We start from the raw sequence: 14,416 nt of genomic DNA, 5'->3' as shown, positions 1-14,416 counted from the left end.
CACTGCAAGCTCCGCCTCCCGGGTTCACGCCATTCTCCTGCCTCAGCCTCCCAAGTAGCTGGGACTACAGGCGCCCGCCACCACGCCCGGCTAATTTTCTGTATGTTTTAGTGGAGATGGGGTTGCACCATGTTAGCCAGGATACTCTTGATCTCCTGACCTCGTGATCCGCCCGCCTCGGCCTCCCAAAGTGCTGGGATTACAGGCGTGAACCCCCGTGCCCGGCCTGAGGGACTTCTTAATGATCCATTTGACTTGCAATTAGGGCAGTGGGGGACACCCCTGAACTCCTTCTGGGCTGACTTGCCACATGTCCATATCTGTGCATATTCATCAATTTCCCAGTGCAGTCATAGCATCACTGGGTCTGCCACAGAGTGGCCACTTTGGGTCCCAGAGACTATGTGGGCTGGGGCACAGACCTATGGTGTGGACTGTAGCTGGCTCGCTCCTCACGCTGGGGCCCCCCGTGTTGAGGGCTCGCACACAGATAATGTAGCTCCGCCCCGGCTGCAGCTGCACCAGGGACTCGCAGGTTGGGATGCCTACAACAGACCTGTACAAGGAAGCAGAGCTGCAGTCAGAATGGGGCCAGGACACCTGGGCCCAAGCACCAGGCATCCCTTTCAAAGCTGGAAGGTTTAACTCACTCTTGCGCCCCTGTCCTCTGATCCACACTTACAGCAGCACAGCCAGGAGTGCTGGCTGCCCCTTGGCATTCCCTCCCACAGTCTCTGGTCTGCTCTTCTCACTTCATTGCTACTTCTTGTGTTTGTGGCTGTCTCCTCTCCAAGTCCCTCATTCTGGTTTCCCAGGCACCCAGCACCGCGCTTGGCATATGGCTAACACTGCATCATGGAGTGTGCATGCAGTGGAATCCAGTGTGTCTCTGTTTGTCTGTTAGGATCATAATGTCTCTGAGGTCAGGGGCTGAGTACTGCTATTCTTAGTACAGTGCTGGGCCGATAGAAGGCCCTCACTTCAGCCGGGTGCGATGGCTCACGTCTATAATTCCAGCACTTTGGGAGCTGAGGCCGGTGGGTCACTTGAGGTCAGGAGTTTGAGACCAGCCTGGCCAACATGGTGAAACCCTGTCCCTACTAAAACTACAAAAAGTAGCCAAATGTGGTGGCAGATGCCTGTAATCCCAGCTACTCAGGAGGCTGAGGCAGGAGAATTACATGAACCTGGGAGTTGGAGGTTGCAGTGAGCAGAGATCATCAGGCTACTGCACTCCAGCCTGGGCGACAGAGTAAGACTCTGTCTCAAAAAAAAAAAAAAAAAAAAAGAAGGTCCTTGATTCATGTTTATGAACAAATTATTCTAACTAGAGCTGAAAGGGTTAACTGCTATTAACCCACTGAGAACAGCTGCCTATTGGAAATAATTCAAGGTATTTAAATTGTACTATACAGAAATATAAGCCCATAATTGCCACTGCCTATATTGCTGCAGTTGCCAACCCCATGTCAGTCCAGTGGGCAAGAAAAGTCTTTAGGATGAGGCCCATTTACCAATACAACATCCTCACCCAGATGAGGCCAGGTTGTCTAGGTTATCTTCAGGCTGCAGCTCTGGGCCAGAGGGGCACTTTTATGCATTCAATAAATATTAACTAAACTCCTTAGGTTCCAGGCACTGTATAGGGAGGCCCTCAGAAAAACCAAATGTAGTTCCTGCCCTCATAGAGCTTCCAGTCTAGATGGGAAGAGCAGCATTCTTCAAGCAATCACTGGAAGGAATGTAAGATGGTAACCATGACAAGTTGACAGTGTGCTATAGCATATAATGGTGGGGGGAGGATGGCTTTTGAGCAGAGCTCTGAAGAATGCTGAAGAGGTAACTGGATGAAAAAGGGACAGAGGAGTCTCCTTCACAGGAGAAGCATGTGCCAAGGCCCTGTGGCAGGAAGGAGTGTGAAAAGTAGGAGGAACTGAAACGTGACCAATGTGGCGGGAGCTTTAGAGGGAGGGGAGCTGGTGTGAGAGGAGTTGGAGAGGCAGGAAGGGGCCAGAGCCTATGAACGAGTTTTGCCTTTTCTTCAGCCATGGGCTGCCATGATTGGATTTGTACTGGAAGAATATGCAACAGCTCTAAGGTCATCTCTCAGGTTACTGACCAGCCCTCTGGTGACCTCATCATTGTGAGTTGATCCCAGGTGTCAAGTGCGCCTAAAGTATCAGCATAAATTGCAAAGGAAACCTGAACCATTAGGATGGCCAGAACCACTGGACACCCTGCCCCACTCCTGAGTATCCCCACAGTGGATTACCAAGGTCAGCCTCCATGTGGCCATGGACATGCAGATTCCACCTGGAACAGATGGATGGGTGGCATATGGCCATGTTTCAAACCTGGCATTTGGCATAGAAGAATCTGCTTCCGTAACAGTTGACACCAATCCCTCTTCATTTCTCCAGCTCCAGGTAGGTGCAACCCTGTGCTCCACAGCAGGGGAGCCCCTGGTCCTGGTGGCTGGTGCTGGCCTGCCTGGCTGGTTCATCCCCTTTCACAAGCTTCTGTAAACCAGAGGTAAACCTATGCTTCCTCCATCATAGGCTGCTGTAAACTCAGGTTCTGTGAGCCCTTGTGGTCACTGAGTCCAACCCTTATCAATTTGTGAACCCCTCCAGCTCTCAGAGAATGAGGGGTGAACATGAGCTTCCAGACAGTCTTCTATGATAGATGAAACATTCTTTGTACATTGAGCTGTGATCTCTTTTGTTTTCGCCTATGAGTTTCACCCTCTCCTCTCTGAATTCCAGCTAGGTGGGTCTTTCAGTTCCTCCAGCTGCTCACTCCTGCCCCCAGGGTGTGTGTCCATGCAGCCCCCTCCTGCTGGAGCACCCCTGCATTCACTGTTCTTGGGGCTCAGTCTTTCCCATCTGTTCAGGTCTCAGTTTAAACATCATCTTTATACAAAGTGGATCCTCACCTCCACCACCACTCTCTGTTTTATTACATTTCTTTTTCCTTCCTAGCACTGCATATTTTGCACATTGGTTTGTTTTCTTGCCTTTTGTCTATTTCTCCACCAGACTGTCAGCCCCATTAGGGCAGGAAATTTATCCATCTAGTTCCCAGTGCCTTGCACAGGACCTGACACCACCCAGGCACTCAATGCTTGTTGAATGAATGAATGAATGGGAAACCTTACTTCAGCTAAAACAACAACAACAAAACCTGAGGTTCAACCAACTTATTCATTCACTCATCATTCACCTTCAATAATACCATTCCAGCTACTTCTCATGAACACTAAGCAACCAAAAATTGAGATTCCTGTGTATCAAAAATGCCAACCTTCTCTTCAGACTCCATATACTTCCTAAGCCATGTCACTGTATCAGGTGTCAGGGCTCTCGTGCCCAGCAAATGCCCTTATGACTCACTCAGTTACACCTGAGGCCTCTGGACTTTCAGCCTGGGTCAGCTCCACAGTGTACGAGTCCACAGGATTCAGGTTCCCAGACTCCCAGCAAATCAGCACAGCCTCTTCACAGCTCCTTATCTCTTTTGTTTTTATAATGGGGGGAGAAGGCGCTAAATGTGGGAGAAAGGGAGAGATGAACAACTGTTGGGTTCATTTCCAGTCATTTTGTTCAGAGCCACGGACAAACATCACAGCCACCTTCTTCCTCCCACAGAAGAGATTCAGTGCAATCAAAAGCAAACCAGGGAATCCCTTCCAGATGTTTCTGGAGTAGAAGATGGTTGCAAGGTTTAAATGTCAGTGTGACGGAGAGTGGCAGTTTTTTATATTTTGAGACCAACCATCAGAAAATATCACTGTCAGCTGAGCACAGTGGCTCACGCCTGTAATCCCAGCACTTCGGGAGGCCGAGGCGGGTGGATCACTTGAGTTCAGGAGTTCGAGACCAGCCTGGCCAACATAGTCAAACACCATCTCTGCTAAAAATATTTAAAAAAAAAAAAAAATCAGCCAGAAGTGGCAGACACCTGTAATCCCAGCTACTCGGGAGGGTGAGGCAGGAGAATCTCTTGAACCTGGGAGGCGGAGGTTGTAGTGAGCAGAGAGAGCAGAGATCATGCCACTGCACTCCAGCCTGGGCGGGACTCCATCTCCCCAAAAAAAAAAAAAAAAAAAAGAAAAGAAAAAAATGTCACTGTCAAACTAGGCATGTAGATTTGGTGTATTAAATAGAAGAAACAAAATGTACACAGCTCTTCCTACCCTTCCAAATGAAATCAAGAGCTCTGCCTTGTCTAGAAACCCACGACTCCTGTGTCCCCTTGACTGAAAGTCCTGTCATAGGAAATGAGTAGCCCATTACCTGTCATGTACACTGCATGCTCGCTAGAGGGACTGGGGCCAGCCCTGTTGTGAGCTGTGACCCAAAATTCATACTGGGTATTTGGCACAAGGTTTGTCACTGAGCAATATGTTTCTTTGACGGTCACTGTAAATGCTAGGGGGAAAAAAAAAAAAGATAAGAATTCAACCCTAAAAACTGGCCAAGTGGCTCCAAATTCATTATGCCGAATCCCACAGTAGTAGATTACAAAACTGGCTGTAAATTCCTCCCATCCCTGTATGCACTCCCTCTGCAGCATGACTTTGCTGCTCCTTCCATTCAGAGCTTCCTTCCTTCTCTCTATTCCTTGAAACTGGGCTTAGCTGTGTGACTAGCTTTGGTCAATGAGGCAATAGCAAATGATGAAGCAGAGGCGTGGGAAGTGCTGGTGCACAGAGGCTTGCCCTCTTGCTGCTGGGGACGCTTCCATTACCATGTGAGCAAGCCCAAGCCAGCCTCCTGGAGGATGCGAGACCACATGGAGAGAGACCCCAGCTGCCCAAGTCCTCCTGGCTATCCTATCTGAGACAAGTAAATGAGGTCATCCTAGACCAACCAGCCCTACCCAAGGTGGTTCAGAATAGAACTGTTTGGCCAGCCCACAGAATTAAATAATAGGGCCGGGCGCAGTAGCTCACGCCTGTAGTCCCAGCACTTTGGGAGGCTGAGGCAGGCGGATCACAAGGTCAGGAGACTGAGACCATCCTGGCTAACATAGTGAAACCTCATCTCTACTAAAAATACAAAAAATTAGCTGGGCGTGGTGGTATTTGCCTATAGTCCCAGCTACTCAGGAGGCTGAGGCAGGAGAATTACTTTAACCCGGGAAGCGGAGGTTGCAGTGAGCCGAGATTGTGCCACTGCACTCCAGCCTGGGCAACAGAGCAAGACTCCATCTCAAAAAAAAAAAAAAAAAAAAGAAGAAGAATTGTTTGTTATTTTAAGCCACTAAGTTGTAGGGGGTGGGGAGGGGGTTTGGTTATGCAGCAAAAACTGACACAACTCCAGACTTCCCCAGAATCTTGAAAGGCAGTGATAACTCTTAATTTACCTTCAGATATCAGTTCCTTTATAGCAAAATGGTCAGTTTGAAAGATATTTATAGATTGCCACAACACAGCCCCAATACAATGGCTTCTGTGTATCTGCAGGGGTGCTGGCAGGGTTGATTTGTGGCAAAAGCTGGGGTTAATCACGTCTGACTTCCTAGTCCCCAACCTCCCTTTTCAAAGTTCCTCGCCCCTCTCCATGTCCTCTTTAGTCTTTATTCTGACCACTCTTACCCTCCCTCATCATCGCTTAAATTTACTCTTACTTTTCTGAAGAATTCCCCTTCTTTCCTGGGCAGAAACACCATCCTCAGCTTCTGGAACTCAGCCCTCCATCTGCATGGTCTGCTACAATGAGCAGACCTTGGGGCAGGATGCCTACACACCTGATTCACATCCTCATTCTGCCATAACTCACTGTGTCCTCACGGACAGCTTCTTTCTCTCTGAGTCTCAGTTTCCTCGTCTATAAAACGGAGATCTCTAAGTCTCTTTCCAGCAATCCCATTCCAACCCCACATGCCCAGGACAGGCACTGTCAGGCTGGCCCTGATCTCTTGAAATCTTCAGATGCTTAGCTGGGGCTCTTCTGTTGTTTGACCCTCGCTCCTTAAGAGAGAATGGCTTATTGATTATTGTGGTGTGGGCGGCCCTACTCCAGCTATAACCCCACACCAGACAGTCCTATTTCCGGGGAAAAGGATGTTGGCCAAGAGCTGCCCAGAGTGGAGGCTGGGGGCCATCTCAGGAGTTGTCTCCACCTGGGATCAGCAGCAGCCCTTCCAGGCTGCAGAGGCCCCCTCACCTCTCATGGGGTCTGCAGATGAATCCTCCAGTTCCTCCTGCAGCACAAGGCTGCTGTGAGAGGAGCACCAGCCTGACCCTTAGATGCCAGGACAAGCTAGAATCCAGCTAGCCCAACCTCCTTGACAAGGGGCGCCCCTGGTCCCTCCTGCACACAGTGCAGCCAGAGACTGGTCCCAGGGACAGCTCTGACCCAATGGCTGTAGATACGCTCCAGACCCCTTCACCTGGCCTTACCGTCCTCCCCAGTCAGGCCCCATCATGCCTTGCTACCCTTTCTGCCCTGCTCACCTGCCTGCATCCAATCCTCTGCACGTGTAGACCCATCCTGTCTCCACTATCCCAACGGCCAGGAAGACAGGGCCCAGGTCCCTGGGGAGCCTGAACTGTTCCCATGAACATAAGCATGTTCCCGGCAGAGCCTCACCTGCTTGGTCCTTCCCAGGTGAGCTGTCCTGCACTGGCCGGTAGGACAGCTGATAGCTCTCCACGGTGTCATCGGAGTATAAGCTCCAGCACACTCGGACTGAGGAACCTGTGGCTGAGTTAGGGGCCTGCGGATTTATGACTGGAGCAGAAGGAGCTAGGAAAAGAAAAGAAAAAAAAAAGAGGAACCTCTAATAGAGGTGTGGGGTGAGAGTGGCCCCTTTCCCATGACCATTGATCCCCCAGTGAAGCCACAGCCTTTGGGAATGGAAGAGAAAGTCCAGAGTAGACAAGGATGGGGACACACAGCCTCTCAAACATGAGTCTGCAAAATACAACCAGTATATTCATTCTTGCTTTGACAAGTGCAGATGAGCTTAGGGAGCAGGGGTCGGTGGCAGGGACTCAGACTAAGGCATAGACTGGGAGTCCTGCTCCAGGTTGTGGGTCCTCTGGCCCTTCTGTGGCACTTAAAGACGCAGGACAACGAGGATCACAGCACTGCTGCCTCAGCAGAGAGAAAGAAGCCTTCAACAAGGAGGCTCTGCTTTCATTGATGGTGTGGGAAAAGGGGGCATCCAGGGACCATCTCCCACATTAGTGAGAGAACATTGGGGTGGCCCAGTTGTGCTTTTCAGAACCAACTTCTTTAGAGTCCATCTACTAAGCTAATTATTTTCTTCTCTGTAGGTGAGTACTTCTATCTTCCCCACCCCCATACAATCTCACCCACACAACCAAGAATAAGAACAAGTGGTGTTTTCCCTCTATAATTCTTTCTTTTTTCTCTCTTTGAGACAAAGTCTCGCTCTGTCGCCCAGGCTGCAGTGCAGTGGCATAATCTTGGCTCACTGCAGCCTCCACATCCCGATTCAAGCGATTCTTGTGCCTCAACCTCCTGAGTAGCTGGGACTGCAGGTGCACACCACCATGCCCAGCTAGCTTTTTGTATTTTTAGTAGAGACAAGTTTTCACCATGTTGGCCAGGCTGGTCTTGAACTCCTGACCTCAAGTGAACTCCTGCCTCTGCCTCCCAAAGTGCTGAGATTACAGGTATGAGCCACTTGTACCCGGCCCTTTCCTCTATAATTCTTCTCCCATGGCAGCATCTCCCTCCATCCCAGACTTTTAATATCCTTAGTTTCAAAAGTTGAAATTGATCAACCCATGTAAGAGCACAGCTGAACTTAAAGGAGTTTGAATTAGTTTTGGCTCATCCTTTGCTTTCTGGTCCAGAGCTGAAAGATCATAACGTGACAGAGGCGAGGAGGAAGACAAAGAACTTATATCCCCAATGACAAAGTTCAGGGTGCTCAACAGATGCCCTGCTAGACACTGTCAAATACAGCTTCACCTGGAGATGCAGTGTAAGAAAATGGATGTTCTGGGAGCTTTTAACCCCTCAGGAAGCACTAGATGCAAGCAGGAAGGTGATGGTTTATGTGAGATCCGGACACAGCGAAGTGAAGAAAAATGTCTCTGCTTCTCAAGCACGGATTTGGGCAATAGTGCCTTTCCTTCCCAATGACTAAGCCTGATTATTTGGGCAGCACCATTCCTAGATGGGGAAAAGAACCATCCAATGGACATCATAGCTCCATGAAATCTCTCCTTGACCCAGTGATTCTAAGAATGGTCCCTAACATCTATGATTAAAGATTTGCATTACAGTATGGTTTACAATGGTAAAAAAAAAAAAAAAAAAAAAAGTTAGAAACACCCCAGTATCTAACAATTGAGGATTAAATAAACAAATTAAAGTATGTAGCCACTAAAGTGATATTATAAAAGAATTTATCAGGGTGAGAAAATATCTATCAAAATTGTTTTGCTAAAAAAAGAGCATATTACAAACAGCAGATTACAAAACAGAATGACTCAAGTTTTATAACAAAAATACTGTGCAAGGAAAAACCTAAAATGGTATACACAACATTGTCCACAATCATGTTGTTCAGTGTTGGTGAGAAAGGGAAAGCAAGCAGTTGAAAAAAGAGGAATTACAGACTATCCTTATAAATAAGTAATTATAATAATATTTTATTGTCTTCCATTTTCTTGAGACAGCTTCTCACTCTATCACCCAGGCTGGAGTGCAGTGGGGCAATCATAGCTCACTGCAGCCTTACTCTTGGGCTCAAGCAATCCTCCTACCTCAGTCTCCCAAGTAGCTGGGGCTATAGGTGTACGTTGCCACCCCAATCTAATTTTTAAGATTTTTTTTGTAGAGATGGGGTCTTGCTGCATTGCCTAGGCTGGCCTCAAACTCCTGGGCTCAAGCAATCTGCCCACCTCAGCCTCCCACAGTGCTGGGATTACAGGCGTGAGTCAGCATGCCTGGCCCACAATAATACTTTAAAGAGCTACTTGGCACCATGTAATATGTTGTACATAAGTTATCTCATTTAATTCTTGACATATTCCTATGAGGTATTATGATGTCCATTTTTACAGATGAAGAAACCAAGACTCAGAGAGGTTAGGTGAATTGTCCAGAGTCACACTGCTAGGAAGTGGCAGAGTTGGGATTCTCACGAGATCCATAGAATTCCAAAGCCCATCTCTTAGCCACGATGCTAAACACAGATACCCAGGAGGAACCTCAGAGAGGTCAGCCTCTGTTCTCACTTATGAGCCATAAAGACAAAAATAGGAAGTTTGAGGGAAAAAATACTTTTTTAGATGGAGTCTCACTCTGTCACCAGTTTGGAGTGCAGTAGCGTGATCTCGGCTCACTGCAATCTCTGCCTCCCGGGTTCAAGCCATTCTCCTGCCTCAGCCTCCCAAGTAGCTGGGATTACAGATGCATGCCACCACAGCCCTGCTAATTTTTGTAGTTTTGGTAGAGATGGGGTTTCACATGTTGGCCAGGATGGTCTCAATCTCCTGACCTCATGATCCACTCGCCTCGGCCACCCAAAGTGCTGGGATTACAGGCGTGAGCCACCACGCCTGGCCTTCTTTCTAAATCTTTATGATTTTTTTCAGACATCGACATTTCCTACTCAAAGCTCAGGGGTTCTGCGGGGTTTTCTACAATAAAATCATATAATCTGGCTGGCCATGGTGGCTAACACCTGTAATCCCAGCACTTTGGGAGGTCGAGGCAGGTGGATCACGAGGTCAGGAGTTTGAGACCAGCCTGGCCAACATGGTGAAACCCCGTGTCTACTAAAAATATAAAAAATTAGCCAGGCGTGGTGGCAGGTGCCTGTAATCCCAGCTACTCGGGAGGCTGAGGCAGCAGAATCGCTTGAACCCAGGAGGCTGAGGTTGCAGTGAGCTGAAATCGCACCATTGCACTCCAACCCAGGCAACAGTGTGAGACTCCGTCTCAAAAAATATATATATATATATGTGTGTGTATATATGTGTGTATATATATGTGTATTTATATGTATATATATTTTATATATATAATTTGCAAACAGAGGCAATTTCTCTTTTTCCTTTTCAATTTGGATGCCTTTCTATCTTTCTCTTGCTTAATTGCTCTGGCAAGGTCTTCTAGCACTATGTTGAATTGGAGTGTTGAGAGTGGGCATCTTTGTCTTGTTCCTGATCTTAGAGGAAAATATTTCAACTTTTCACCATTGAGTATGATGTTAGCTGTGGGATGTCATATATGACATTTCTTATAATGTTTGCTCTAATCTTTATTATTTCCTTTCTTCTGCAAAATTTGGGCTTAGCTAGTTCTTTTTCTAGTTCCTAGAGGTGTAAAGTTAGGTTGTTTATTTGAGATCTTTCTTCTTAATGTAGGTGCTTATTGCTATAAATTTCCATTGTAGTATTTCTTTTGCTGTGTTGCATAAGTTTTGGTATGTTGTGTTTCATTTTTATTTATCTCAAGATTTTTAAAATTCCCTTTTGATTTCTTCTTTGGCCCGTTGATTGCTCAGGAGTGTGTTGTGTAATTTCCACATATCTGTGAATTTTCCAATTTTTTCTTGTTATTGATTTCTAGTTTCATACCATGTGATCATAAAAGATACTTGAGGCCAGGCAGAGTGACTCAGGCCTGTAATCCCAGCATATTGGGAGGCTGAAGTTGGAGGATTACTTGACACCAGGAGTTCAAGAACAGCCTGGGCAACATAGTGAGAACTCATCTCTACAAAAAAATTGAACACATTGGCTGGGTATGGTGGCATGGACCTATAGTCCTAGCTACTTGGGAGGCTGAGGCGGGAGGATTTCTTGAGCCCAGGAGTTGGAGTTTGCAGTGAGCCACAATCATACCACTGTACCCCAGGCTGGGCAACAGAGCAAAACCCTATCTCAAAATAGTAATGATAATAACAATAAAAGATACTTGATACAATTTCATTCTTCTTACATTTGTTAAGGCTTGTTTTGTGGCCTAACATGTGATCTAGCCTGGAGCAGACAGAGACTCTGTCTGAAAAAAAAAAAGACTTGTATACTGAAAACTACAAAACACTGATGAAGGAAATTGAAGCAGACACACAAAAAAGGGAAAGGTATCCTGCATTCATAGATTGGAAGAATTAAGATTGTTAAAATGTCCATATTATGCCAAATGATCTACAGATTCAAGGCAATCCTTATCAAAATCCCAACAGCAGTTTTTTTGTTTGTTTTTGTTTTTGTTTTTGTTTTTGAGACGGAGTCTCGCTCTTGCCCAGGGTGGAGTGCAGTTGTGCGATCTCGGCTCACTGCAAGCTCCACCTCCCAGGTTCACACCATTCTCCTGCCTCAGCCTCCTGAGTAGCTGGGACTACAGGCACCCACCACCATGCCCAGCTAATTTTTTGTATTTTTAGTAGAGACAGGGTTTCACCGTGTTAGCCGGGATGGTCTTGATCTCCTGATCTCGTGATCTGCCCACCTCGGCCTCCCAAAGTGCTGGGATTACAGGCATGAGCCACCACGCCTGGCCCCAACAGCAGTTTTTACAGAAATAAAAAAAAAATCCCCAAATTCATATGGAACCACAAAAGAACCCAAGTAGCTAAAGCTATCTTGGTAAAGACAAAGTTAGAGGCATCACAAATTCTGATTTCAAAATATATTACAAAGCTACAGTAATTGAGACAGTATGGTACCGGCATAAGGACAGACACATAGACCAATGAAACAGAATCGAGAGCCCAGTAATAAACCCATCCAAATGATCTTTCTAAGGGTGACAAGAGCACACAATGGGGAAAGGATAATGTCTTCAACAAATGGCATTTGGAAAACTATATCCACATGCAAAAAAATGAAATTTGATCCCTATCTTACACCAGAACAAAAGTAAACTCAAAATAGATTATTAAAGACTTAAATGTAAAACCCTGAAACTGTAAAACTCCTTAAAGAAAATACAGGTGAATAGCTTCTTGACATTGGTCTTGGCAACGATTTCTTGGATTTGATATCAAAAGCACAAGCAACAAAACAAAAAATAGGTAAATGGCACTACATCATACTAAAATAGCTTTTGCATAGCAAAATAAACCATTAACAGAGTGAAGAAACAACCTACAGAATAGAAGAAAATATTTGCAAATTATTTATCTGATAAGAGACTAGTATATAAAAAAATAAGAATCTTCTACAATTAAATAGCAAAAAACCAAACCAATTAAAAAATGGGCAAAAGACTTAAATAGATATTTCCCCAAGAAGACATATAAATAGTCACCTTGTATATGAAAGAGTACTCAATATCTCTAGTCATCAGGGAAATGCATATCAAAACCACAACAAGATATCACCTCATACCTGTTAGGATGATATTGTCAAAAAGTGAAAGGAGGCTGAGCGTGGTGGCTCAGGCCTGTAATCCCAGCACTTTGGGAAGCTAAGGTGGTCGGATTATTTGAGGTCAGGAGTTCAAGACCAGCCTGGCCAACATGGTGAAACCCCATCTCTACTAAAAATACAAAAAATTAGCGGGGCATGATGGCGGGTGCCTATAATCCCAGCTACTCGGGAGGCTGAGGCTGGAGAATCACCTGAACCCGGGAGGCAGAGGTTTTAGTGAGCATGCCATGTACTGCAGCTTGGGCGACAGAGAAAGACTCTGTCTCAATTAAAAAAAAAAAAAGTGAAAGGTAACAAATGGTGAGACCGTGGAGAGCTGGAACCCTTATATACTGTTGGTGTGAATATAAAATCATGCAGCCACAATGGAAAACAGTATGGTGGTTCCACAAAAAATTAAAAATAATTTGGTTGTGGTGGTGTGTACCTGTAGTCCTAACTACTCAGGAGGCTGAGGTGGGAAGATCATGTGAGCCCAGGAATTTGAGGCCAGCCTGGGCAACACAGCAATACCCTGTCTCTGAAAATATTTATATATATATCAGAACTACTATATGATCTAGTAATACCACTTCTGGGTATGTATTCATCAGAACTGAAATAAAGATCTCAAAGATACCTGTGTTCCACGTTCATTGCGGCATTCGTTATTCACAATAACCAAGATATGGAAACAACCTCAATGTCCATCAATAGATGGATGGATTTTAAAAAGTGTGTGTGTGTATACATATGGAATATTATTTAGCCTTAACAAAGAAGGAAGTTTTACCATTTGTGACAACATGGATGAACCCTGAGGACATTATGCTAAGTGATATTAGCCAGTCACAGAAGGACAGGTACTCCATGATTCCACTTACATGCGGTATATAAAACAGTCAAACTCTTAGAAGCAGAGAACGGAATGGTGGTTGCCAGGAGCTTGGGGGAAGGGGAAATGGGGAATTGTTGCTCAATGGATACAAAGATTAGTTATGCAAGATGAGTAAGTTCTAGAGGTGTGCTGTACAAACACAGTACCTGTACTTAACAATATTGTATTGTACACTTTAAAATTTGTTAAGAGGATAGATCTCATGTTTAGTGTTCTCATCACAAGAAAGAAAAACGCTCTGGGTAGTCTGAGCTTGCCATGAAGTACACACACAGGTGAGCACCTGGAATGGTGTTAATGGAGCCCATCAGCTGCTCCACATCAGAGAAATCCAAGGTCTGGTCTTCAAACTCAGGCTGTGCAGAGATTTCCACGTCTGTTTTTGCTTTCAGGAATTTCCCGAGTCTGTTGGTATAAAAAGACACACTGACTAGAATGGAGGGGCATTCTCCTTAGTGTATATCTATAGTGCTGAGTCACTGTCATAAATGAAGAGGGGCTCTTTGCTGAACTTTCATGTAGTTACAAACAGCTGCTGGCTGCCATCTACCATCTTTTTTGGAGATTGACCTAGGGGTCATCACTGGGGATGGGTGGGATTGGTTTGTGCCTTTGAGGGAGAGGAGAAAGGGTAAGGCCATGTCAGAGCGTTGGTGGGGGCGATCTGCCAACAAGATCCAGAACCACACCCTCTGGAAGATCTCTTAGGTGCTAACCTGGGAGTTCCCACTCTCAAGTCACTCCAGGCCCAAGATGTACCGAGGGTCCAGACTCCCTGGGCTTCTCCACATGGTCAGGTGCCCTCAAGTTGCTGCTCATGGGACTCTGGGTCTCCTTGTATCTGCTTCCTGGCAGTCACAAGGTTTGTAAATGGCACAGGCAGAATGTGAAACCAGGGCCAGGCATGGTAGCTCATACCTGTAATCCCAGCACTTTGGGAGGCCAAGGCAGGCAGAGCACCTGAGGTCAGGAGTTCGAGACCAGCCTGGCCAACATGGTGAAACTCCATCTCTACTAAAAATACAAAAAAATTAGCCAGGATGGTGGGGACACCTGTAATCCCAGCTAGTTGGGAGGCTGAGGCAGGAGACTCACTTGCACCTGGGAGGCAGAGGTTGCAGTGAGCTTAGACCGCGCCATCGCACTCCAGCCTGGGCAACAAGAACAAA

The 14,416-nt window shown here is 46.1% G+C and overlaps 1 protein-coding gene across 1 annotated transcript in view; it reads right to left on the bottom strand.

Moving 5' to 3' along the window:
* FSD2 (fibronectin type III and SPRY domain containing 2) overlaps positions 1–14,416 on the bottom strand; it is a 60,513-nt gene that overhangs the window by 8,669 nt on the left and 37,428 nt on the right. The window contains exons 7-11 of the mRNA XM_012000674.1: positions 13,531–13,677; positions 6,597–6,752; positions 4,296–4,430; positions 3,393–3,543; positions 423–556 (exon numbers count right to left, since the gene is read on the bottom strand). Of these exons, the coding sequence (XP_011856064.1) occupies positions 423–556; positions 3,393–3,543; positions 4,296–4,430; positions 6,597–6,752; positions 13,531–13,677 (723 nt within the window). The remainder of the gene's footprint in view (positions 1–422; positions 557–3,392; positions 3,544–4,295; positions 4,431–6,596; positions 6,753–13,530; positions 13,678–14,416) is intronic.

Source organism: Mandrillus leucophaeus, unplaced genomic scaffold (assembly GCF_000951045.1).
Source record: "Mandrillus leucophaeus isolate KB7577 unplaced genomic scaffold, Mleu.le_1.0 Scaffold639, whole genome shotgun sequence".
In the NCBI taxonomy this organism is placed as follows: domain Eukaryota; kingdom Metazoa; phylum Chordata; class Mammalia; order Primates; family Cercopithecidae; genus Mandrillus; species Mandrillus leucophaeus.
Note: the sequence above shows the minus strand (reverse complement) of the source record. Positions and strands in the feature narration are given on the sequence as shown.